Genomic DNA, 27702 nt, shown 5'->3' on the forward strand with positions numbered 1-27702 from the left:
GCAAGGTATGCACAATTATTTGCTCACTAGCCTTCTAGCATACAAGTTTTAAGCTCATACACAGAGTACTAACTTAAACATCGGAGCACCCACACTAGATAAGCCACCCCGGGTCCTCTGAGCCTTATTTTTTTGCAATTCGACCAGCCAACAAAGTAGATCGACATCCAAACTGCCATACAGCTAAGAACATCCAAATCATGCACCATCAATTATTATTAAATGAATTTAATAAACACTAGTACACGTGTCCGAGCCAAAGTGAGCCCCAATTTTTCTAGTTCTTGTCTTTTGGGTTGTAAAGGACAGCTTTGCACGGTGTTATGGGCTTCTTATGCTTGTAAGGAATTATTATAAATCATTACAGCAAAAGTCCATCTTCAATCTAGCAAAAAAGTTATTACAAAAAAGTAAAAAAAAGTCTAGTAAAATGGAAAAAAAAAGGTGAGCATTAGGGATGATACTTTTTAACCTATTTGGTGGTATATCCATCCCTATTTGTTTCGTTGGGACAGTTTTTTTTTGCTTGAAGGATGGATTTTGATTGAAAGATGGATTTAGGTTAAACTTAATATTCCTCGATTTGCATATTGTTGAAAAACATATGAATTTGATGTATTAAGTGTTGAATTTAATAATATTTTGAATTTTATATGAAAGATGATTAAGAATTTGTATTTTTTACATATCTTAATCAAATAATAGGAAATTTTACTATTTATTCATGTTATCTTACTTTTTTATTATTTGTATATAATAAGAAATAATAGTAATTTGCCCTTAAATACAAGAAAAATAGGATTAGAGAGGATTTTGCATTCTTATGTACAAAGAGGATTTGGATTTTCAAAATCCAATCCGTCACATGTTTTGAAGCGAGTACTGATGGGAAAGTTTAGAGAGGTAGAAAAAATCTAAAATTTACAAAACCCTTTCTAAACCCGGTCTGTTGCCATCCCTACAAAACATCTACACCAGGAAGGATATTATCCTCCAAAACTGGCTACATATCCTAACTCCCAGTATTTACTATTTAGCATATTGGTGGGACCAATACGTGATACTTTGAGCCTTGTTCGGTATTAATTAATTAATATAATAACAATTTAAGTTTAATTGACGACATTTACAAAAGAATAATGAAGAATTGAAGATAGATAGGGCTCTGTTATGCAAGGGCATCAGCGTTTCTGTTCCGTGTGTCTCATAAAAATGGGCAACATATCGTTTGAGTTCGGGTACCAATCCATGGATCCATACTAATCAGATCGGGTATATCGGGTCAGGGATCTGGGTGACACAATTGATGGCACCATGTCACCTAAAACAAAAATAAACCCTGATAAAAGTCCTAATTAAATTGATAATATTTTCTGTTGCTAACAACTATAATTTCAGGTGTTATTGTAATTAAATAAATGCAAAGAAGTCAATTGGACCATACTGTGGTGATGTCCTCAGATTCTCACAAGTCACAGTGCAGACTTGGCTCAAATTTTAGTATTAAAAATCTTGTTCAAACTTTGACTGCCGGCGGTCACCCTTCTCAATGGGTCTTCTACCAGCTGATGTGCCTATGTCAGCTTCCACGCTTCTTTCACAGTATTCTCGGATAGTTTGACTTTGTCACGTAAGCTACTGATTTGACAAATCCGGCTGATACTTGAACCCGGATGGCTGAGGAAAATGAAGAGAACAATCATAGTAGGTGGGAAAGAGAGTTTTTGGGTTGGGCACGTTATCATGAGAGTGGGCAAATTAGTAATTGTCTTTTGATTTATTTTGAGTAAAAACAAAAGCATGCCCGTGAATGGGTGAACCTGCTATGAATGTGCCCAACCCAGAAACTCTCTCAACAGGAAAGGCTGTTGGCCCCCAACAACCAAAGTTAAACCTAATAGGTGTTTAGCATCGATGTTGTTTTCTGAGAAAATGGTGCCACATAGGTGCTATATCAGAGAAAGCGGTGTTTCAAACTATGATTTTTAAACCATTGTTGACCTGGATGGTTGGACCATTTGGCCTGGGAACCGCCCAAGCAATTGGTTATGTTTTACCCCAAACCCGGTCCCTAGCGAAAAACCATTAAATCAGTCAATGACCCATTGACCTGAGCGGTCAACCCGTTCAACGGTTTTGACCATTTTTTATTTTTAATTTTTTGTCAAAACGGGCCATCTTTACGAACCTGACGGTCAAACCGTCGACCCATTCAACAGTTTTGACCATTTTTTATTTTTAATTATTTTTTTAATTTATTTGTTAGAATGGGCCATCCTTTCGAACTGAACGGTCGAACCGTCGACCTGGAAACCAGTGGCTAGAACAGTTTCGTTTCCATGTCATTTTTTAAAACCATGCTTCAAACAATGCCCTCTTGTTTGGTACCGTTTTTTTAGAAAAAAGCGTTGCTCCAGACCACACCTTGGAAATCAGGAAAGTGTGGTCTAGAGCAATGCCAAATCCAATGTTTTCTAAGAAAACGGTGCATTGCTGCCAACGGTGCAATTATGCGGCATGAATGTGGCATCATCTTGGGCGTTGGATAATATAGATCAATGCATATTGAAAACATTGTTGCCGGCATTGGTACCAAATAGAACTAGTGTTGTTTTCCTCAGAAAATGCTTATGTGACAACACCAATTCCAAACAAAAAATAAGCATCATTTTCTAAGAAAACGGTGCTTACCACTCTATATGCCCAACACCGTTTTTATGAGAAAACGGTGCGATGTTCCCAACACCAATGCCAAACACCTACATAATCACTTTGGTAGCAAGGTTCAAAGTATTGATACCGTCAAATGTATCTTTTAGTCTTCAATACATCTTTTTACAAGTGTTTTTGGGAATCTATTTTTTTAAATAAGATATATAAAAATATGTTTAAAACTAAATTTTGAAAAGAATTTTTTTTTAAAAATAAAAGGAATATGGTTTAAAATACAGATACACCTTTGTCGATCCACAAAGGTGTATTGATACTTTGAACCATGTTTGGTAGTCAGTCCACAAGTATGCTAAGGCTGAGGCTATTGGTGGTTCTCCTACTATACAAGTAGGGTGGGTTCAAGCTGAATACTTGGTTATTTGAGCTTGGCTCGTAGGAATAGTATTAGGCTCGAGTTCGAGCTTGAGCTCGATTCGAGCTAGAGACTTGAGCTTGAACTTGGCTCCGTTCATAGCTTGCAAGTTCGAGGTCGGCCCGTCTCGAACTTGACTATAAACCAATTTTTTTTGAAAAATAAAAATAATTATTATGCATAAATTTAATTTTTTAATTTTAGACAAAAATTAGGAATTATAAAAATTATTTACTATTATACATCAAAAATAAAATATTATTATATATAATAAAATTATTTATTATATATTTAGTTAATACTAGGTTCGCGAGCCTCATGAGCCAAGTTTCACTAGGATCAAGCTCAACTCAATTAGCAAACGACTATATATTGGGTTCGAATTCGGCTCGAAACTCGGTTTAAACTAAGCCAAGCCAAACTTTTCTCGAGTCAAGCTCGAATAGCTTGTAAACTTAACAAATATGTATAGAAAACATTCCTAATATATGGTTAGATGTCATATTCACAAAGATTTTACTTGTGAAGTATATGGGCTCCGCTTCATTGGGGATCAGTTGGTTACTTGTTATCAGGAGACTCCGAATCTCCTGCCGACGAGAACTTTGCCCACAATATACTACCCCCCGTGAATTGAAAACATCTCCCCCTGCATAATATTATGTAGGGCTGTTCATAAGAAGGCCTAACCCGACCAAACCGACCAACCCGGACCTACCCAACCCGTGTTGGCCAGGTTTTCATCAGCACGGGTCAGTTTCGGGTTGTACAAATTCTTAAACCGACCCGAACTGAACCAACTTAGTTCCTAGTTCAAACATGAAGTTCCAAAGCCCATTAGGCCACCTAGTTTTTGAATGGTTGCAAGAAACTTTGGATTAGTGAATAGTGATTAATGAACAACTTTTGTGATTAACTTTTCATTTTAATTTTATCATAGGAGATGGCTGAAATGATGTTCAATTTATGAAGGTTTTTAAAATTAGCAGGATTTTATCACAGGGATGAACTTAAAACCGAAACTGACCCAAACCGACCCAACCCGATTCAAACCGACCAGGTTGATTTTACTTAACACCGGGTCGGTTTCAATTTCTATGTCAGGTAATCCGAGCAGGTCGGGTCAGTTGGAAAAATCACAGTAAACCGACCCAACCCGACCCGTGAACAGTCCTAATATTATGCAGAGAATAAAATGTTTTTTATGTATGGCTACAATAAACATGAACAGAGTTATCGTGAAGAGGAGATCCGGACTCGTTATCAGGATCCTTTACTGGATCCCCAATGGATCGGTTGCAATTACACATAATCGGATATATTGGGTCAGAGCCGATTGTCCGATTTTGTTTCCGTTTCTCAATATTTCTTGTTCGGTCAGTACCGATTCTATATAGACCTAATTTGTTGACCACCCTAAGGTTGGTGTGGAGACCGCTCTATGAGGTACAAATCCAATTCTCCAATATGCAACGTTTCCTCGTAACAACGAATGAGATGATCCCACGTCAAATGATGGCCTACGTAAGATGAAAGAGAAAACTTTTTTTTTTTTTTAAATTAAAAACAGAGTCTCTGCAGTAAATAAGATAAAGAAAAGAAAAATAAAAAACGGAATCTCCAAATTATAGCAGACAACATTGGTTTTGACATCACCGTCAAAAATATTCTTGAGAGTTGGGAGGTGATGAGAGGGCGGTGGGCTCCCATCAGTTTTTGTCAGGTTTATACACTAGGGCCACCAAACGGAGTCTTGGCTCTTGCAAAGTTGCACAGTTGCTTGAAGATAACTTTATAATCTACTAATCTATTGTTATTAGATTCTTGCTTCCACCCAAAACAAAAACAAAAACAAAATATTTGTGGAATGCTGGTGTTGAATCCAGAAAAAACGCGCATCTAAGAGAGATCGAATTTTTAGGCCAAAAGTCTCAGCACCCAATACACGTTTAGTTGGTTACTGGTGTTTGAATTCTACGGGCTTCTCCCAAATCATGGCTTTAGATGTCTTGACATTTTTTTTTCTAATGAATAAATAAAATAAAAAATTAACAAGTAAGAAAATGCCTATATGGCTGTTTCTTTGTCAACATGTTCAATGAGCAGTATATAGTGTAAACGGATCGAATTTGAATTGATGGAATCTGGCAATATTCGAATTTGAATTCAATCTGAAAATTTGATATCTATGGATATTGGAAATTAATATTTAGATTTAAATTTGATTAAATATTCGAATATTTGATTCAATTTGAACTCAACCAATTAATTACTTTAGGTAATTAATAAATATTATATATATAAATATAAATTATTTATATAATTTAATTATTATATGTATAAATTACATAAAATATTTAAATATTTCATATGTTATATATAAGAATTAAATAATCAGTCGAATTCAGATATTTATTGAATCGAATAAGGTCATATCCGAATTCGATTCGATTATATTGAATTTCGAATTCAAAATCAGATTTTAGAATACCACTGACACCCCTTCTATTCTAAGCTGGGATTGGGAATTTGGTAAATTTTCATTACATGATAAGGTTGTATTTGCCAAAATTAAAGAGACAGTGATTTGGAAATTTTTTTAATATGGTTTAGTTTGGAAAGCATGCAAATACAAATAAATATGGTTCAGTTTGGAAGGAGTACAAATACAATTTTGTAGAGTACAAAACCTTATATTTTGTATTATTTTATATGCATTTGCATTGTATATATTTCTATTATTTTGTACACAATTTATTTTAATGAGCACTGTACATATTTTGTATTATGCATTTGCACCGTGCAAAATCTTGTATTTGCACCATCTATGTTTGTGTATTTATATTATTCTTAAACTGAGCCTAAATATTTTCTTAGAGATGGCAAAATTTTTCATTTTTTTTTTTGATTCTTATGGAGTCATAGAAATCCACCCTGAACGGGGTGCAGATGGGGATGACTTTCCTCATGGGGATGGAGATGGAGAAATTTTCATCTCCCTGAACGGGGTGGGGAGAACACCACCCGACCCCCACCGAGATCCTTACTTAGTAATTGATGATCGTGTTTATTACTTAGGATTTATGTTGAGTAGTTGTGTCAATTAGTTAAAGGTCAGTTTGGGAAGAATATGTATAACAAATATAAATATGTACAGTGCCAATACAAGATTTCGCATTTATATAGTTGTATTTATTCTCTTCGCAAATCAAGTCTAATGTAAAAATATGGTTGAATATGTTGATAGGATTGTAAATTGTAACTAGTTTATTTTTAAATGTTTTTGGAACAAAGTAGAAATAAAAAAAAATAGTGAATTTGGCATTAAAAAAGGGTTGGGGGTGACTCCCCCATCCCCACCCGTCCCATTGCCATTTCTATTTCTTTTAACAACTTTTAGATATTCTTATTACCTCTATGGTTCTACCTCCAATTTTAATTGGAAATTTATACTATTGAATATTAGACGTTTTTCCCCTCCAAGGGCATCTAATGTCTAGTAGCTTAGATGGTCACTCAGTGTCTCTCTATATAGGCATGGGATCAAATATATAGTTATAGACCCGGAATTGGAACTGTTCTGGCTACTTATTTTTGGATCGATGGTTCAACCGTTCGATTCAAACGAATGGCCCATTCTAATAAAAAATAAAAAAATTAAAAAGCAATAACTATGGTTGCGACATATGTATCCCATGACAATGGGTCTCACATGCACCCTGTTATATTCCCACCCTTGGCCCCTGATTTTTGTCTTGGTTTCTAAGTCCAAATGACCATATGAATAGATTTATTTAATATTTTACTATATTATTTTTCCTCTTTCTTTCTCTTTCTCTTCTATACAAATATACAATACATTGGGTTGTCAACTGATTGGGTCTAGATCGAAACAGGGTGGTCTCATTCCTGAATCCATTCTTAATTGGAACAAAATCACAGACTTACAATTGTCTAGATAAATAATCCGGATACTCAAGTCTCACCCAATATAGACCTATTATACTAAAAATTATATTTATTTATTTAAATAACTGAAAACTTAAAATTTGATAATAAAAGCGATAGCGAAATATTAAATTATTTATATGTTAATAAAGTAAACATTTTTAATTAATATTTTCTTATATAATATCTATCAAATTTATCATTTCAATCATAAAGTATAATAAAAATTATAAAAATATTAGGAAAACTTTAAATATATATTTAATAAAACAATTCACTCTGAGATTATATGATGATTTGGTTAACCGACAATTTTTCTTTTAAGTTAACTAAAAATCAAACCGATACCACCGGTTTTTGCAAAACATCAAATTAATCGATTCAATTCGGTTCGTTTTTTCAGTTTTTCATTCTCTCCCCCACTCAACTGGTTCAGGTAAAGGCCAGTTTTTCTAGAGCTCTAGGCATATAGTCACTCTTTTTTTTTCCCACTTTCTACAACCCTAATCCAATTGGAATAGGATCATCTGTGTACCCAAATACTTCGTAGCCTCAGATATATATTCCCTCCTAGATTATGATGAAACCTTTGACGAAGAAAACGCGGAAAAATCAACCACCCTTTGACCTCTACAGTCTAGACCAACGGGGCAAACAACACTTTCAGACCACTAGACACCTCGCTTTCATCTCAAAATGACATAAATGCCCCTTACGAAGTCCCAGGAACTTTCAAAAAAAAAAACAACGCTCCGCCAGCAACATGGAAATTCGTGTGGGCGAAGGAATCGAAACTCTCTCCTCTCTCTGTCTGTCTGTCTATATCTGTTTCTCTCTGTTATAAAATCACTCGTGTCAAGTGTCAACAATATGAACAAACTCAACCCCAGTTGTGGAGTTTAGAAGGCAAGAAAAAACTTCTCACGCTCTCTGCCTCGGGTCCCTTTTGATGGGGATAAAACGCTGGCCTTTCAAGAAACTAGGCAAGTATTCATGGCCATGGAGGTTTCGCAGCTCTGGGTTTCGATGGAAGCGCTTGGATTTCCATCTCTCCTTCTTTGACGATGTCCTCTTCAAGATCCTCTCTGTCTTTGAAGCAATTTTTCTCGTATCTACTCTCTGTTTCTTCTACCTCTGCTGCGGTTGTCATTTCTGATCTGTAATTAGAACCATATCCACAAATATATAAATTTTCTGTTTTTTTTTTTTTTTCTGAAAAATTTGCTGTCTTTCGTATTTCCCAAACCCATGACCCCCAGCACTACCCATGAGGGCTTGATTTGATTGGCATTGGAGTCATGGGTGGCGCCATGGCTTCTCGTTGTATCGGCAGGTTATGCGCTGACAGTCTACGCTCCAAACCCGGAGAATGCCCTTTTTACGATTGCTGTCCACCTGTTTGATGTTGGACCTGTAGTTCTCGGTGTTCTAATCGCCTATCGGCCTGAACGAGGGTGTGTATTGGGTAGTTGACGCGCCTGTGTCTGGTGGTTATATCGTTACCGGAAAAGGGAAATAGGCCATGTTCGCTAGTGGGATTACGGTGTCGTAAGGTGGTCGGTTGTTGCCATTGTTTGAGGTCATGGGATGGGCAATGTATGTTGGTGGAGCTGGATGTGGCCAGAGCTGCAAATTTGAGAACCAGATGATGGTGGGTGCTAATTTGGTCGCGTTGAGCGAAGGAGTAGTGTTTGTGGGGCGATCGAGCTGGAACCTGGAATTGATTTGAGACAGTTCTTGGAGTCGATAGGGGGCAGAGATGCACGCTCTAAGGCGTTGGATTTGTTTTGGGAAGAGGATGACTGGAAGGGAATGGGTCTTGATGGGCCAACGGGGTGGTGGTTTTTCCCAGAGCAGCCTTCTCTCAGCATTTGTTCTCGAGTATGGTGGCTAATAGAAGATGGGAAACTTAGCAAGTTAGAAATCATGGTCTCATTACTGCCATTGAGAAGATAAATGCAGAGTGGAGAAAGCTTTGTCCCATGAAAAACTGATTGGGGGCTTTGAAGGTATGAGGAGGTTGTTGAAGCCTGATCTGGTACTTGTAGTTGGGTGGATTTCAGCTGGGTCTTGGGGGTGTCTGTAATTTTCTTCATTTGAATAGACTTGTCAGAGTTTCTTGTTGATGTAATCCTGTAAAGCTTTTCAGGTTTTTGTTAAATTTGTAAGTGTTTTCTTCATTGTAATCATTTCTTCTTTTCTCCTTTCTTCATGTACTCGTAAATTTCCTCAAAAACTTGAGAATTTAACCCATTTTGTCGATTCAAGTAGAGAGTGACTTTCTTTCCTCAGATTTTTAACTTGTAAGATGGAGGTCTTTCAGTTTGTGAAATGCATTTATATAGATCACAGAGTAGGAAAAGAGTTGAACAAAATGATGTCTAAACCCAAATAGTTTAAAGAATTTCATTTGGACCCGAATTAATTGTTCGATTGTGTGTTAAGACTGCAGAGAGAGGCTTGATCAAGAATCACTGTTAAATCTAGTTTGCCCGCCCCAAGCAATACCAATTACCACCAACACAATGCTCCCCACAGAGGTTTCATACATGTGTTTGGGCCTTTGGGGTGTGAACTGTAGGGAGCCAATCCGAACTTGGCTGTAGTGTCGTATGGGTAGGGCTGCAAGTCGGGCGGGTTGGGCCGGGTTTATGGTTAACCTAGGCCCGGCCTAAAATTTGGGCTTAAGGCCCAAGCTCGGACTAAGCCTGATTTTTCCAACCCGAGCCCAATCCATACTATAATTTGATGAACTCGGGTTGGGGTTGGGCCCGAGTCGGGTTTGGGTTGGTCAATGAACCCATTCTAAAATTATACATATATACATATATATATATATATATATATATATATATATATATATATATATATATATAAATGTGTATAGTTGGGCTGGGCTCAGGCCAGGTTTAGACTACCTAAAGACTAAGCCTGACCCTGGCCCGAAAAATAAGAAAGCCTGATTTCTTGGGTCCAAACCCAGCCCGAAGACTGAAAATCCAAGCACAGCTCATGTAAATTTCAGGCTGAGCCGGTTAAGGCTTGGGTTGGGCCTACCCAAGTTGCACCCCTACGTATGGGTAGTAGATTTGGACGCAAAGAACCTGCCTTTTGCTTGTTTTTTTCTAAATATGAGAACTACACAAAAGCTAAAAGGAAAAGCGACGCATGGTTTAATGGAGTGTACATTCGTCCTGCATATCTTCCTATATATCAAATCAAAGGGTTCCATGCCAGCACCCTCTCATGCCTAAATCTCATATGTGCGAGTGGGATTAACATATGTTTTAAATGCCCTTCACTCCTCCTATACCGTTTTTAATATATTAAAATTTATACTAAATTTTAAAACAAATAAAAAAACAGGGGTTAAGGGTTTCTTCTTCCTCTTTGTCAAATAAAAAAAGGGTTTAGAGTCCATTATGTTTGTCATCCACGGTGAACCAATTAAGCTATTAGCAATTGAAGAGTGGCCGGCACTGCACTTCTGCACCTTCCCGTCAAATGGAACCTCTCTGTATGGCCAATTAAAGCTCACATTTAGCCAATACAAATTTAATTCCATGACCTCCTTGGGGAAACTCCCTCTGATCCTGTTATGAGATAAGTCCAAATATTGTAGGCTCTTGGGAAGCTTCACCCTGAAAAGATTAAAGTCGAACTCATTCCATGGCAAGTCCAATCGCAACAATGTTCCGTTTGTTTTGAATAATGCCAACGCATCTCCTATAAACTTGTTCTTACTAATTAAGATACTTCTGCATTGAAATGGCTTAACGATTTGGGAATATTACAGAAAGCTGGTTCTGTGAAAGGTCAAAATGAAAAGAAGCAATTTTGTGATATCCAAAGTGAGTTAGTTGGGAATGCTTGTCAATTTATTACCTCCTAGGCCCCAGAAGTTCTAGTTTGAGAAGATTTGCTATGGAAGCTAGAATTGGACAAGAGAAATTGTTGTATGATAGATTAAGGAACCGGCGGTTTTGCAGTTGGTCAAGGAATTCCGTAAGTCAAAAATCTTATTAGTTGTTTTTCTGCTTTTTAATGTTCAACTAATTAAAGAGAAAATCCTTTTTTATTTGACAAAGAGGAAGAAGAAACCCTTAACCCCCTTTTTTTGTTTGTTTTAAAATTTAGTATAAATTTCATATATTAAAAATGGGATAGAAGGAGTGGAGGACATTTGAAACATCTGCTAATTTCATTCGCACATGTGAAATTTACGCATGAGAGGATATTGACATGACACCCTCTGATTTGATGTACATAAAGATCTGCAAGGACGAATGTGCATGAAATCTGGACTCCCATTAATGACCCCAAGCGTCAAAACAAATAAACTTCAGCTTAGCACCAACTAGATTTGGACTTGAAGTATTTTGATCATTACCCAACCCTAATGGTTCCAGCCGGTTTGCAGCAAAATTAGCTTTTCTGAATGCATGGAGGTACAAGATATTTAGCCCTCTATGAGGTTACTCACATCCCAAGGGGGTCTATCCTTCCATTCAATCTATCGATGATGATACACTTCAAACGAGGGAATCTGGAGGCTAGGGAATGGGTTTCCAATGCCACCCAGTCTTCAGCTTCATTGATGGTACAAACACCTATATCTTTACAATTGATCCATGTCGTCCTTCCAAATTCATCTCTCATAATCACTTCCAAATTCATCTCTCATAATCACCCCAACTACACTATTGTCATTAGTTACAAGCATCTAAAATCCATTTGTTGAAGGATTCAGAGAAATTATAAAAGTCGTCACTCTGGGCTCTTGGTCCAAAAGTAGACTTGAACCACAATATCGGGGGCACCCTTCTCAACCAGGCATGTGCATCATTGTTCAATGCATTCAATCTCTCCATGTACTAATTAAAATCAACAAGTGTGTAGGCTCTAACTGCCCTCCACAAACAGTCCCGTAGATCTTTGCCCTTGAAAAGAAGTTTAAAGTTGGTATACATATACCTCACACAAAATCGGTGCTTAGTCCTAGGCAACAACCTCTCAAAGGTTTTCATAAGCCCCTACATCACAACACACAAAACCAGTATGTAAATATACATACATATAACAAATAAATCATATAATGGTATTAGTATACTACCTTATGTTTGTCAGAAATAAAGGTCCAACCCCACTCCTTTGGACCTTTAATTACTTCAAACAATAATGTCAAGAACCAAGTCCAAGAGTCTCTGCACTTAAACTCAACAACAACAAATGCAATTGGAAATATGCAATTATTCCCATCCATACTAATAAAATAACTGAGAGGATATGGCCAAAGTTAGGTGGCTTTAAGTGGCAGCCATCAAGCCCTATGAAGGGGTGAAAACCCTCCAAAAAGACAACTTTCATTACATTGAAACACACAAACATCCTCTCAAACTGTCTGGGGACCCCTTCTTTGAAACATATCTTCATAATGCTATTTGGATTTGAGTTCAGTATGACATGGCAATAATAAGCCAGCCTGTTGTACTATTCATTACGTATTCCCTCGATTTGGACAATTGCCTTTTTCTTGGCTCTATAGGCCAATCTCTTGCCAAATCAACTAGGACTGTTCACGGGTCGGGTTGGGTCAGTTTACTGCGGTTATTCCTACCGACCCGACCTGGTCGGGTTACCTGACATAGAAACCGAAACCGATCTAGTGTTAAGCAAAACCGACCTAATCGGTTTAAGTCGGGTTGGGTCGGTTTCGGTTCTAAGTTCATCCCTATGATAAAATCTTGCTAATTTTAAAAACAGTCATAAATTGAACATCATTTTTGCCATCTCCTATGATAAAATTTAAATGAAAAGTTAATCACAAAAGTTGTTCATTAATCACTATTCACTAACCAAAGTTTCTTGCAACCATTCAAAAACTAGGTGGCCTAATGGGCTTTGGAACTTCATGTTTGAACTAGGAACTAAGTCGGTTCAGTTCGGGTCGGTTTCGGTTTTCTTGTGTGAAAACCAAAACCGACCCGAATCATCGGTTTAAGAATTTGCACAACCCAAAACCGACCCGTGCTGATGAAAACCCGGCCGACTCAAGTTGGGTCGGTCCGAGTTGGTCGGTTTGATCAGGTTGGGTCTTCTTATAAACAGCCCTAATATCAACTTTGAAATCCCTAAGAGTTTCATTGCACATGGTAAGGGCTTTCCAAGTAGGATTATCCATAAACTTGCTCTTGTACTTCTTGGCTAGCCATGTAGATGACATTTTGTCATTCCGCATCACTCTTGCACACTCACACCTATCATTGAAAGTTTTGATTTGAAATGCCTTTCGGTCTTGCAAATTGCCGTAACCTTCTCTTTGTTATTCTTCAAATAATCATATTCTAACCCATGTATTATGGCAAAGTGAATTAATGCTTCCTTGAGGGTGTGTATCATTATAAAGGACTCAAACTATGCTACTCTCTCATCTTGACATCAAGAGGCATGTGGACTATGCAAATCTTCTGATTGTTCATAATTATCTAGCAAATCTAGACCAATTACATCTGTTGCTTCATCAAGTTGAGGGTGTGTATCATTATTACCATGTTGAGCCCCCAGTCTCATCATTATGTGCTTCATTTTGACCACCCAGTGCATCAATCAACAATTCCTCACTATTGTGTGCCTTAGGCCTTGAAGAGCTGGCTTCATTACCATCATTATTGATGTGTATTTCATTACCCACACCACCCATCTCATGTATAACATAAAGGTTTATGTGTGGGTTGTTATCATGTGTGCATGACCAGCCCATCTTCAAAGTCATATCATGGCTTTCTATATCAAACTTGACACTGGCCTTTGTACCCCATGTCTTTCAACATGCCATCTACCTCAGTGTATGAAAGCATGTCACCATCAATATTGCTAAACAAAGTAACATCACCACGATAGTTAATTTGTGATGGTAAATCAAAGAATGTGATACCATGGTGAAAAAAAAAAAAAAGTAAACATCTGCAAAAAATAAATACAAACATTAAATGATATAAAACACTACAACATCTAATAAATAATTTATAAAAGAAAGCAACTTATGATACAACCCTTGGATTTAGTTTTTTTTTGTATTTTTTGGATGTTTGAGATAAACACTCGGGAACATTATTGGGCAGTGGCATACAGGGTCCAACAAATGGATAATGGGTGGGCATCTCATTGGACTAACTATACATTTTTCTATCTATACAGACAAATGCATGTCTGCCAGACAATGTGGGGGACCGCCATAAATAATGACAGATCACAGACATCCAGACATCCATTGGTCATTGTTTATGGTGTATATAATACAAGGGAATTATAAACCTAAAAAAAATTGCATCAACATCAACTAAAGTCGATAAAACAAACCCTATATTAAATTACATAGCAAAAGAATAGAAACAATATAGCAAAAAAAAGAAAAAAACTTGATTTTCTTCTCCGGCACCGGCTACAAAATAGGCGTTTTCTTCTCCGACGAGGTTGGGATTATAAGCACTTATAATGGTGGAAAAAGCTCTTTGTTCCAACAATATTTTCCCAATAAAATGGTGTAACTCTCTATACGATTTGGCGATATTTTCCCCTTGACTTAAGCTTTTCGGACGACGTATTCTAATCACTAGCACCGACGAGGAGAGCTCTGCTCAGGCTGCTATTAGCGAAGGTTAGAGTAGAACAATGTTCCCACTTGAATAGAAGGTTACTGTAATGGGGGTTATTTTCATCATTTCTAAAATGACTTACATTTGATTCGAAAATGAGATGGGTATTTGTGTCTTTTTATGTCCAAATTGACGGTGAATTAACGCTAGGTAGCAAATTGTTGCAAATTGAAAGTTTAGATACTGGATTGTCGCATTTTAAAATTCAAGGACTAAATTATCACTCGAGCCAAATTACAAGGTACTGATCGAGAATTTACCCTGAGGGTCTTTATTAATTTTTTTATTTAAAATATTTTTATCAATTGTTACTATCGGTTGTAGGTATTGGCAAGGTGAATAGCGATTGACGTGTCAAAGTTATAGTGGACTCGAAGAGAAAATCCCTTTGAGTCCCCTGGATCTAGGGTTATCATGGCCTTAGGAATTACTAAAATTGTTTTTTTTTTTTTAGCTGTAAATCAAAATTGCTTGCTTATTAGTGTTTTTTCTTTTAGGAAAATTCCTGATTAATACCCTATATTTGGGTGTAGTGTCACTTTGGTCCCCAAACTTTAAAATAAATTTTCAAAATATTACAATCTAATATCTACCGTTAACTAGTTGTTAATCAGTTGTTAAGTGACATTTTAAAAAGACATAAATGCCTTTCGAGTGTCATGCATTTTAAAGTTAGGAAACCAAAATCACACTAGACAGAAAGTACAGGTATTAATAGGGAATTTTTCCTTTTCTTTATCCACGAACGAATTTTTTCTACCTGTATATGTCATCGATACTGATGGCTTCGCTTTCCATTTCCTGAACCAGAACCCAGAGATATCTTTTGAGGGAACTCTTGGTTTCCTTTCTGTGTATCGAGTTATGGAGACTCCATATCCCAAACCCATAACTCCCAACCACACTCGTGTGGGCTGGATCGGAATCGGAGTCATGGGTGGTGCCATGGCTTCTCGAGTTCTGTCAGCAGGGTATACTCTGACAGTCTATGCTCGGAACCCAGAGAAAGCTCTTTGGCTGCAAGAGCGAGGTGCCCATATTGCCAGTTCGCCCGCCGAAGTTGCCCGGGTGAGCGACGTCGTGTTCACGATAGTTGGAAACCCATCGGATGTTCGTTCCGTCGTGCTTGGCAACGCAGGTGTCTTATCAGGCCTAAACGAAGGTGGGGTTGCTGTTGACATGACTACCAGCCACCCGATGCTTGCCAGAGACATTGCCGCGGTGGCGCGTGCAAGAGGGTGTTGGGCTGTCGACGCTCCAGTCTCCGGTGGTGATGTTGGTGCCAGAGAGGGGAAGTTGGCCATATTCTCCGGTGGGGATAATGGAGTGGTGAGTTGGTTATCCCCATTGCTTGAAATTATGGGGAGGCCGACGCATGTGGGCGAGGCTGGATGTGGGCAGAGCTGTAAGCTTGCAAACCAGATAAAGGTTAGTTCGATGTTACTGGGATTGAGCGAAGCAATGGTGTTCGCTGAACGAGCAGGGCTCGATTTGAGGCGGTTCTTGGAGTCAATCAGGGGTGGAGCAGCAGGGTCTAAGGTGTTGGAAATATTTGGGGAGAGGATGGTTGAGAGGGATTTCAATCCAGGTGCTTTTGCAGAGTATATGTTAAAAGATTTGGGAATAGCAGTAGATGGGGTTACAGAGAATGGGATGATGGTGTTACCTGGAGCAGCCTTGACCAAGCAGTTGTTCTCGAGTATGGTGGCTAACGGGGGTGGAAAGCTCAGCATTCATGGCCTGATTACTGCCATTGAGAGGTTGAATGGCAAGTGATGAAATGAAATCTCTGAAACTAATTTGGGTTTTGAAGGTTTGAGAGGTTTGCTGTGAAATTACATGGAAACTTGGGTAGGTTGGGGATGGTGGGAGGACTGATTTTGTTCTTATCCCCACTGCTACTTTCAATCGGGATAGTGGACTGGAGAAAGTAATTTACCTTGTTTGTTTAACATACTTGTTGAAACTAAGTGGATCTAATCATGTTAAGTAATTTCTGTTACTGAATTTCTTGGTGCATTTTATTTGGTTGTTATTAGCTCTCAACTTCATTTATACTGAAACTTATAGATTATAGTCCTTCCCTATTTGGTTACAGCTCTGATGATTTGACATTCGAGTTCAGTAAAAGGAACAGATGAACTGTGTTTGAGTGTCTTCCAAATCCCAATTAATTGGTGAATGTAGAATGCCTGAAGTAATTCCTCAAGAAAAACAGAAAATTTGAACTCGAAACTCTGGTCAAACTGAATTGGTGAGAAGACACTGAAGCTTGTCTTTCACCATTTGGTTACAACTCTGATGATTTGAGTTTTAGTAAAAGGAAAAACAGAAATCCTGAGCTAGAAACTTTTCGTCGAACAAAATTTGTGAGAGAGACTCTGAACACCATTGGCAGTGAAAACGATCATTAATGCCAACCTTCCTATCAAGGATGATTTGTACTACTCCCAACATTTTCTCCCAAAACAACTCAATATTCACAGGCATGTAGAAATCAAATGTTGTTTTAAACAGCCCATGACAGCTCATCCACCAATTCACATGAAAGCATTGCTTGCAGCTCTCCCTTCTCAATCTATTTGTTCCATATTGCAAACAGACTTCAACAGGACTGGGGAGATCATTAAACTTCAGTAAAACTAGCTTATTTGTCCAATAAAATAATCCTCTCTTCAAATGAATTGTAGTTCTTTTTCACAAAGTTCAATGACATTAAAAGGAAGGTTAACATTGAAGAAACTAGCACAAGGATTTCTCTCTCTCTCTCTCTCTCTGATTATATGGGAATATTCTTATATCGACAACGCCTTATGTTAATCAGTCATTAGCTAAAAATTTGAAGAAGCTGATAATTCTTTTGTTGTCTGAAATTTCAACCAGTAAATGATGAAAACAATAGGGTTTTGATTTGTATATTTCTTACTTGGAAAGAGGAGAGTCAGCCCTATATTATACAAGTTCCTTCCAAGTACCTGTCAATCGACAGAATAGATGCAACAAGAATTACATCGTGGAACTTAAAAGTACTTAAAAATGTTCAGAGCTTTCCCATAAATTAAACAAAATTAGAGTTTATGCAATATGATTTGAGCACCATATTGAGGTTGAAGAGTTATAACAGTGGACGGGGCATGAGCATAGGATGGTGAAAGCACAAAAGAGAAACGTTGTAGAATCATAGCCAGAGCTATCTTTGCTTCTATCATGGCAAAGTTCTGCCCAATGCATATCCGGGGACCCAACCAAACGGGAAGAAGGAGACTTGGTTCTTTGTTGCATTTGAAATCCCTTCTGAAAATCTTTCTGGTCTAAACTCTTCTGCATCTTCACCCCAAAGTCCACGGTCGTGGTGGATGAGGATTGTTGGCAATGCTAATTGTACTCCAGGTGGCAAAGTGAAGTGTCCTAGTTTAACCTTCTTGTAAATCGACCTAAGAAGCAAAAATGCTGGTGGGTACAATCTGAGAACCTCATAAAATATCATCGTAACCTGCAATTGAGTTTTCACGAACTTTAGAAATCAAATGTAGAATGTCTGACTAGATTCTTCAAAGCAAAGGAAATTAAGAAAATTCTTACAATTTTGAGGTGATTTAACCCATCATGGTTTGGTTTGTTGTTATCAAAGACTTGCAAGACCTCTTCCCTTGCACGCATTTGCCAGTCTACATGCTTACTCAGCACAATCATGGTCCACACAAGCAAATTTGATGTTGTTTCCTGCTCTGCAAAGTAGAATAGCTTGCACTCCTCTATCACTTCCTCAATACTCATTCCCGCATTACTTATGTTGCCATGCTCTTGGATTTCACTTTGATTTGATTCTATTAGCAAGCTCAGTAAGTCATCCTTACTTGCTTCTCCTAATTTCAGAGCCTCTTCTCTCTTATTAATGATATACCTTAACAGAGTTTGCAATTCTCTTTCTATTTCTTTTATCCTATTGTTCCTTGTTGTGGGTAGGAATCTGTGCAAAGATAATTTGGAGAAAGTGAATAAACTGAATAGCAAATAAACCCTTTATTATTGTAACTTGGATTAATGGAATCCCAAAATTATGTTTGTATTATGGGTATTTATATTTGTATATGCACTTCAAATTTTCTTCTTCAGGATGAAGGCAAATAAAGATGCTGAAATTTGTATTAGGAATTGGACTTGAGGCCAATTATATGGGGGCTCTAGGTCCAGTGGTTTTGACTCAGGACTGAGTTTTTTTTTTCTTTTCTGTAACTCTGATATTGTTTTTTTTTTTTTTTTCAGCAACATATTGTGCCCTGAAACTGTTTGCTATTCTTCCCTGCCTGTGGTCTTGAACATGCCAGGGGTTCTCTTTCTTTGGTTGTGGTTATTACAATGGAAAACTTAAGGCTAACAACATATCCGATGCAGTAGTTCTTGGATCCATACACTTGGAGCCAAGACCAATACAACATTTTCGGTCATAATTTTGACCTATAAAGATTGACAAACTGATCTCTCATCTTTGAGAAAGAAAATGATGTTCTAATATCTAATCAAAGAGAAGTACACCCACAATATAATCATAGCATGATGTCTGACAGATCTATAAGGTTATCGTAAAATAAAATTCATAATCAATTTCAACAACTGCTTATAAAAATAGAACTTTTAAATTGGCTTGCATACGTCTGTGGTTGCAACTGAATCAAAACAAATGGTGTTTTAGCTGCACTTTGATATTTATCATGCAAACAAATGCATTTATAAGTAGATAATCAATATAATTGTAAATTGAAAATTTGAATGATTTAAACACTGTTATCTAGAAAGTGCGGAAGTCAGTTGTAACTGCTAAGTAACTCAGTACCTAACACCTGGGATGTATATGGATTGCAAATGCTGTAAAATAAGCTTAGCCTGTTCATTTTGCAGTTGGAATATTCGCTTCCCTTCTTCATAATTGCTACCAAATGCCGTTCGAGAGATGGCATCACCAGTTAAATTCTGGAATTCAGGCCACACATCCAGTTCACAAGACCCCTCTGGTGTAGCCAATTCCTCCCATCTGCTGACCAATTCATGACAACTTGTATGAAATGCGGGTAACATTCGCTGTAATCAATACCAGAGAAGAAACCATAGAATGTCAACATGCATGGATAGCTATGATACATTATACGAGGGGGAAAATGGGGCAAGTACGGTGAAAACTACATATTCTTATTTTGTTCATTATACAAGTGAGATTCTATGGTTGATTGACCATCAAATGTGCTATTGAATCTAAATGAACTGTAAGGAAAAACCAAAATAGAGACAACCTTCAATTTTCCTTGATGGAATGCAGGATTGATAATCCTTCTGTGTTTCGCCCATTGCTCACCCTCATAATTTGCAAGTCCAGTTGTAAACAACTTGACAAGTGGGTTTAATTTAGGCTTTTCAAAGTGGCCAAGTTTGTTAGATAGAATGTCCCTTATGAGATTGGGTTCCACGATGGTCACCCTTGGAGATGTTCCAACCCAAAAAAACGATATCTTACCTACAATTGTATATCAATAAGATTTTAGTATCTAGACTACTGATGAAAATAACTCAGTAATAAAGTCCATATTTTTCTTAAGAAGACAATTCGTCATATGAGAAGTATTCCAGTATTCCTCAATCAACAGAAGCCACTTAAAAAAAAAAAAACTAAAAGATATAAGATGAGATTCCATAGTCAAATAGAACATTTTCTGTCTTACGTGAAAAGATACAAACCTCAGATAACCACCATCCTTCTTTTAGTTTTCAAGCAATGCTAGCAAAAGGACACTGTTTAGCACTGGAGCCCAGGGCACAAATGGTTAACATAAAGGAGGGGGAGCAGCACTGCGTTTTTTTTATCCCTTAACCCATGTTAATTAAAGTCAAAACAGACCCAGTTTATGTTTCATTGTTTTATTTGGTAAAAATATTTTTGATAAAGACCAGTTGAAGATTGGTTAGATAGCAAAAAAGCACCAGATTGTCAGAAATCTGGACATTCATGTACAACAAAGAACAACATCAAGCTGCCTATACCTGATAAATAAAATAAAAAGTTGAATTACATTTCACCCCAGTCCCTGGCATTCCTCAACACAGATAATACATGTGCTCATTCCTCCACTGTTGCTCCTTACTTTTTCTCTAAGTTCAGTTATTGAGTTTTATTTTTGTTTTTACTTTTCTATTTTTCATCACTAAAATGTTGCTAACCTTTTTTCTTCTTCAAAACCTTGAGCTTCTCCTTGTATTTAGCATTTTGCTTGTCACTTTCACACTTAGTAACTTGAGTTCTGACTTTTACCCAACTTCAGCTTCAAAGTTGCACATTAACCAATATTATTAATACTCAATTTCAGATATTTCTCTTCTAATGATCTAAAAGATATAATTGAATAAATATTTCTTTTACCTTCTAAAATACTAGGATCTACTGTTTGTGAAAATGAGTATCTGAATAATTGGAGCTACCCCATGAATTAATGCCAATACAGAGATTTGGAGGCAAGGCACCTCATTGAATCTGTTTCGACTGCTGCTACAGTAGTCCGAACAGGAAGAAGAAGAAGAAGAAGAAGAAGAAGAAGAAGGGTCAATCGAAAATCTGATGGTTAACCCATCCAGTCGACCCCCTTAATCTATATTAGATTCTAATGATGTTTACAAAGACAGAAATGCCTTTGCTTTTCTTTGCAAAATAGGCTTTCCAATAGAACAGAAGCATCAATCACCAAATAATACAACCACAGTCAAGGAAGAAAGCCCTAGACAATGACATACAATGAAAAAGAGAAAACATTAACCAGTTAGTGAAAAGCCTAGGAAATAACCTTAATGGCAGCAAACAAAATAGACAGTGAAGTTGTTGATAGGAGAGAGAATAGAAGAGGAAAAAAGCAAGCACATAAACACCAAAAAATTAGAACCAAAGGAAACTATTAAGAACCACAATCATAACTAACTACAAAAAAAAAAAAGAAACAAAGTAACATTAATGAACATGTACTCTACGAAACAAGAAAACAGTCAATGGCCTACAAAGTATGAAATCAACAACAAAAAAAAAAACCCGGTGACTATCAAAAGATTCAAAAAACGGTTGGAAAAAATTAAATGTGAAGCACAAAAAATGAAGAAGCAATCAAGCCATGTAACAAGTCACAAGACAAAGCATTCATAAGAAAGTACAACTAAAAATTTATCTAGTAGAAACTAAGCGAAAAACCAAGGAAAAACACTAGAAAGATAATGATATGAGTTGAATTAGACATCCCTCAGATAACCACCATTGCAGATAATCCATTCCAGGTAGCAATTCATTCAGAAGAAATAATCCAAAAACAAACAAAACCATTGATTGTGCTAAACATTCGCTGCTCACAGGAGAAACCACATTACTCTTACTTGATATCCGGTACTAAGGAAACATGTGAGAAAAACAAAAAGTTCAGTAGCATACTGGATGGGAGAGACAAAACAAAAATGATTGTATTAAAATGGAGTCAGGCAATTGCAATTCAAGTGCAGAAACAACTCTATAACAATTGCCAAAACTAGAGAAGAACAACCAACCATAGTCAAACAACCACCGATTGCACACCCATTTTTCTTGACCAGAAACAACAAGACTTCTGAAATAGTAAAAAAAATCAATGTAGAGATATTGAGAGAGAGAACAGAAATAAATCAAATGTAGGGGATTGAAAACCAAATAATCTATGTTGAGATGTAAGAGAAAGATTGAGAGAGAGAACAAGCTTGAAAAGTGAGGACAGTCGGAAACGGTTAAGATGTGTGAGAGAGAAAAGACTATGAGAGAAAGATTGAGAGAGAAGAGAGAATAGGTTGTGAGAGAAAGATTGAAAAAGAGAATAGGCTTGAGAGGCGTAGATGGTCAGTAATGGCAGCGACAACAACTAAGATGAGAGAGAGAGAGAGAGAGGAGAGAATAGGTTGTGAGAGAAAGATTGAAAAAGAGAATAGGCTTGAGAGGGATAGATGGTCAGTAATGGCAGCGACAACAACTAAGAGAGAGAGAGAGAACAAGCTTGAGAGGAGAGGATGGTCGCCGACGACAGCGGTAACAATTGAGACAAGAGGAGGACAATGGCTTGAGAGATCTCATGCTGGTTGAGAAGAGATGTGATATGTAGACAAAAGAGTAGAGAGGAGGATGTTCTAGAGAAAAGAACCATCGGAAACTGGAAGGCGTGCTTGGGTAAAGAGGACGATTTGGTGAAAAGAACATCAGGAAGGTGCACCTGGGTAAAAGAAATGAAACTGGGCACAATTGTCCTGTCTCACACATGAAAAATGGACACAATTATCCTCTTTCATACTAGCATTTCTCGCATGCACCTATCCTCACATGCGCAATCTGTAGACGTTGATATAGATTTCAATTTCATGAAGGCATATACATACATACATATATATATATATATATATATATATAAATTAATCACTATAAATTAAAACTTTGTGGTAGAAGTCCAAATATCTTTCATTATCAACAAGATTAATATGGTATAAAAATATCTTTGACAACAATTAAAAGCAATCACATTAAGAGTAATAAGATCTCTTAGGTAATACCAATAATCTCACTAACAATGCCGGAGTTAGAAGTTTGTTAGTGTGTGCAACCAAAATTAAAGTCATAAAAACTTAAAAAAAATATCCATATAGAAATATTTATTTTTAACCATTCTCATTTACAACTTTTCATAAGTTTTTTTTTCTTGTTTTCATTCTCTTCTCCCCCCCCCCCCCCCTCCCAATTTTTCTCTATTGCATTTATTATAGACTTTAGATTGCTTATATACTAAAGCCAAATTTTGTTTTTACTTTTTTATTAAATTGATTATTTTATTATAATGACTAATGGCTTTTTAAAAATATTGGATGTACCCCATGCTTTTACTAGAGTTTGAAAGTTTTACTTTTAGTAAGTTAAATATCTATATATTTCAAACTAACCCTACAGTTTTATGAGTGATGTCAGTTTTGAAAAAAAATATTAAACTTAGCATAAGCTATGAATAGCCCCTTAAGGATATTAGAAATTAGGTGGGTTTAATTGTTTACCTTTGTGATATACTATAACTTTATCTTTGATAATTAACAAGTAAACTATAAAAAAAAATAAATACTATCAAGATATAATTGAGAACCAAAAGAGAATTTATTGATTGATGCTCACAACGTTACATAATGTTCTTTTGTAAAAAGATGTTTTGTCTTCTTCTAACTCTAATAAAAAAAATCATTCTTTCTTTTTATTATTCTTTTTCCAACATTCTTACAACGAAAACCCAACAAATATCCCTCTTTCAACTCATGAGGCGGTTTCATTAAGTCTAAACTAAATATACTCTTATAAATTGAAAGTTGTTTTTTGATAAGGTTTTTGTTATCAAATCAGATCCGTTCTTGTTGTTATGTATGTTTTCAAGAAGTAATACCTTTCTTTTTAAGATTTTTTTATACAATGATATCTCAGATTTATATGCTTGTACTTGAAGCAAAATTTTGGATTTTGCTCAAATGTATGACACATTGACTTTCACAAAGTTTAATATACTTGTTTTAAATCGAACTTTGACATTTGCAAGTGGATATGCTTGTTTATTGTGTGCACACAGGGGTTGTTAATCTTATTGTTCTTGGTTCTAGGGCTCTTGAGGTAGCGATGATGATTATGCCCCATCTAGGCTTCCACTCTTGAAAAATCTTGTTCATCCACCTCCATATGTGATTGGAAATCCTCGGCATGCTCCCAAGAATGATGTTTGGAATACAAACAAGAGGAGATTCACAAATGGTGAAAACTTTTGAATGGAAGCCACTAGGTTTCTTGAGGACAGAAGACAATTAGTGTCTTCAGTCTCAAGGTAGAAGACAATGAACAATGTCTTCTATTAAAGGGTAGTTTTGACATTTCCAAAATTAACTAACAGATTGTTAATGACAAGGACCTACTAGATAGTTTTTGGAAGTTCATGTACTATAGAGACACGTTTTGAAGTTCAGGGATTGACTTGAGACAACCCCTAAAGTATGGGGTACTGATCAGGAAATCTCCCTTCTTTTTAATATTATTAATAACTTAATTTCTATATTTTTCATTATTTTTTATAATTTTAATATTATATTAGCAATCTTCCTTACAATATTTTTAATTTTATAAAATCGTGTGAGAGCTTGATGCAAGTTTAGGTCAGTCCAAACGTAACAGGAATATGGTTGTCCAAGCTTGAAAATTTATGAGCCAAGCAAGGTAGGCCAGGCCAGACCAGATCATAAATGATCATCCCTAACGGAGATGAGTGGAGAGCGAAACAAGGGGGTTATATGGAATTCAATGTCATTAGTGAGAGAGAAAGGGGGGAGATGGGTTGTGTGCGATCCAGTATCATAATTGGAGGGAGAGGAGTTGTGTGGGACTAGGTGGGGCCCATGGAGAGAGAGAGAGAGGCTTTGTGGGACCTAGTGTCGTAATTGGGGGAGAGGGGGTTTGTGGTACCTGATGGGGCCCGATGTTAGGGGAGGAGAGAGAGAGAGAGAGTATGTGTGTGTGTGTGTGGGAGGGTGTATTTTAAAAATTTTTTATGAAAACAATTTATTTTTCTTTTATTTAAAAATACAAATAATAAAAACTAGTAAAGGGACCCCTATGAATATATAATTCTGCCACACTGTTCTCTAAAATCATAACCCAATTACAGTAGTGATTTCATATTTTTAGTTGTTTGTCTCTATGAAGTAGGGGCTCCACTACTAGTATATATACTAAAAGCAAAATGGGTATAGACAAAGCACTCGCTTTGCTTCAAATGAAATCTCAGCATGTGAGGGTTGTAAGAGCTCATGTGAAATATTTTGTTATTTTAGTATCGGTAGTGCGTATGGATGGTCATGAACAATTACTAATTACAAGAGTCATTATTTGTCACATTGAGTTTTTTACTAATTACAAGAGTGCCATTGAAAGCAATCATTGGTTCTTTTTTAGTTGTGCATATGGCATTAAGTTTTCATATAATTATAAGAGTGCTATTATTTGTTACCTTGAATTTTTTACTAATTACATGAGTGTCATTATTTGTCACATTGAGTTTTTTACTAATTACAAGAGTGCCATTGAAAAGCAATTATTGCCTCTTTTTTAATTTCATGTAATTATGAAAGATCCATCAAAAAGTAATGATTAATCTCTTTTTTGTTGTGTGTATAACCTTGATTTTTTTTACTTAATTACAATATTACCACAAAATTGTTATTACTCTCTTTACTTTTCATTTATTGACCCTTCTCTCTCTCTTTCTCTCTCTCTTTGGCTGTCAATGGGTCAGGTTGGACTCGACGAACCCTATGTACCTGAACCGATTGAGTCTGTTTTGGTTCTTGATATAATGTTCCAATTCTCATATGATCGGAACCGGTATATATATACACTAAATATATAATGTATATTTAATACATATATCTATTAAATGTATAATATATTAAATAAATTAATATTATATATAATATTTTCAATAGATTTATTATAATCAAGCCCATCAAGTCAAATCCGGTTGTCCTAAGAACCAAATGGTTCGGTTTTGGGTTTAAAATTATAGACCCTACCAGGTCTGGTTCAATTCTAGTTCTATTATCTTTATTTTCAAATTTTCAGTTATCTTCAACATCTCTCTCCATGAATTTTTATATTATTTACAAGATAATAAATATTTTTAATATATTTATCGATTAATCAATTTAATTAATCAAATCTTCTAATTATGTTTCATCTATGCAAGCCCTGAGTTGGGATTAAAGTATTGGATGAACTTTTAATTTTATTTATAAGATAATAAATGTTTTATTATATTTTTAATTAATTAAATAATTAATTAGTCCTCTAATTATGTTTCATCTAGGCAAGCCCCGAGTTGGAATTGAAGCATTAGAAACAAACCCAACTTGGAAACTTGTGGGCCTAATGCACACTTAAGCCCGGGGCCAGGCTTCAACCAAAAACCTAAGCCCAAGCCTTAAATTTTTGAGTTGGGTCGATCTTAGGTTGTTTGGGCCCAAGCTTGACTTATTTGTAAGCCTAATTTGATCTCGGGATTGGCTAAAGAATTAGGCCAAAGCTTGGGTTAAAAGTTTGTAGGGCTTGGCCTAGACAAGTCTAAACACAAAACTTAGGATCAAGTCAGTCTTTTTCATCTACATCTATTTAACGTCTCAATTGAATTCCATGGAACAAAAACAAACAAATATTTTAAAACATTCTCTCTCTCCTTTCACTTTCTTTCTCTCTCCAAGAACTTAACCACTCCCTTTCATCTGTCCCTGCCCTCTCTCCCTCCCTCCCTCCAACCCCTTTAAGAGTATACATTTGGTATAATGTCTTAGTGCATGTCATATGCTAAGTTACTTAATTTCACTATGTATGTTTTAAGAATTTATTAATTACTTTAAAGTTATTGATTGTAATTGTAAAATTATTTGTTTTAAAATTTGATTAATTAATATAATTTAAGTATTTAATTAGATTAATTAAATCAATAATTAATTAATTTATTATATTTAATCAATTAAGTTAAATTAACTAATTAAGTTACACTAAATTAATTTGCTTTATTTACCCAAGTAGCTAACTTGAAATATGCCTAGATGAATAAAATTACCTATTTAATGTCTAGGTTTTCATTATTAGAAGTTACACGAGATGGAGAACTAATATATTAGAAATGGATGAAAGGAACTATTAAAACCTAAATATTAATGAATTGGGTGTGGTACATTGTTTTAGGAGTTTGAGAAAGAGAAGGATTTAAGCAAAGCAAAAAAGAATGAAAGGAAAAACAAAAACCCATTAATAAATTCCTGCAAATTTTGGAATTCATGAATAGTATATGAGGGAGAAGAAAGTTTCAAGGGAAAGAATAATTTGGATTGTCCTTGACCAACATATTCTGCACATGACAAGAGGTTGTCTAGGAATCTTTTCCTAAGGGCATGGGA

General features: G+C 36.1%; 2 protein-coding genes and 1 pseudogene across 3 annotated transcripts; 2 read left to right on the plus strand and 1 right to left on the minus strand.

Annotated features, from left to right (window-relative positions):
* Positions 1-7860: 7860 nt before the first annotated feature.
* Positions 7861-9237, plus strand: LOC148800869 (uncharacterized). Its single transcript, XM_088903698.1, has one exon. It carries the CDS (start codon positions 7983-7985, stop codon positions 8187-8189), a length of 207 nt encoding a protein of 68 aa, XP_088759824.1. The 5' UTR covers positions 7861-7982; the 3' UTR covers positions 8190-9237.
* Positions 9238-15376: 6139 nt separating this feature from the next.
* On the plus strand, positions 15377-16772 carry LOC104610451 (putative 3-hydroxyisobutyrate dehydrogenase-like 3, mitochondrial). Its single transcript, XM_010277070.2, has one exon. The coding sequence runs from the start codon at positions 15553-15555 to the stop codon at positions 16462-16464; it is 912 nt and encodes a 303-aa protein (XP_010275372.1). The 5' UTR covers positions 15377-15552; the 3' UTR covers positions 16465-16772.
* Positions 15431-20109, minus strand: LOC104586507 (cytochrome P450 CYP72A219-like; annotated as a pseudogene). The gene is made up of 4 exons (XR_016085165.1): positions 19977-20109; positions 19523-19767; positions 18271-18658; positions 15431-18181 (listed from the first exon to the last, which is right to left on the minus strand). The product of XR_016085165.1 is annotated as a cytochrome P450 CYP72A219-like (transcript).
* Positions 20110-27702: the final 7593 nt, after the last annotated feature.

This window comes from Nelumbo nucifera, chromosome 4, assembly GCF_055504915.1.
Source record: "Nelumbo nucifera cultivar China Antique chromosome 4, China Antique-T2T, whole genome shotgun sequence".
Taxonomy (NCBI): Eukaryota; Viridiplantae; Streptophyta; class Magnoliopsida; order Proteales; family Nelumbonaceae; genus Nelumbo; species Nelumbo nucifera.

Coding starts and splice junctions, on each gene's coding strand:
- LOC148800869 (XM_088903698.1), top strand. CDS start 7,983: ATGGGGATAAAACGCTGGCCTTTCAAGAAACTAGGCAAGTATTCATGG.
- LOC104610451 (XM_010277070.2), top strand. CDS start 15,553: ATGGAGACTCCATATCCCAAACCCATAACTCCCAACCACACTCGTGTG.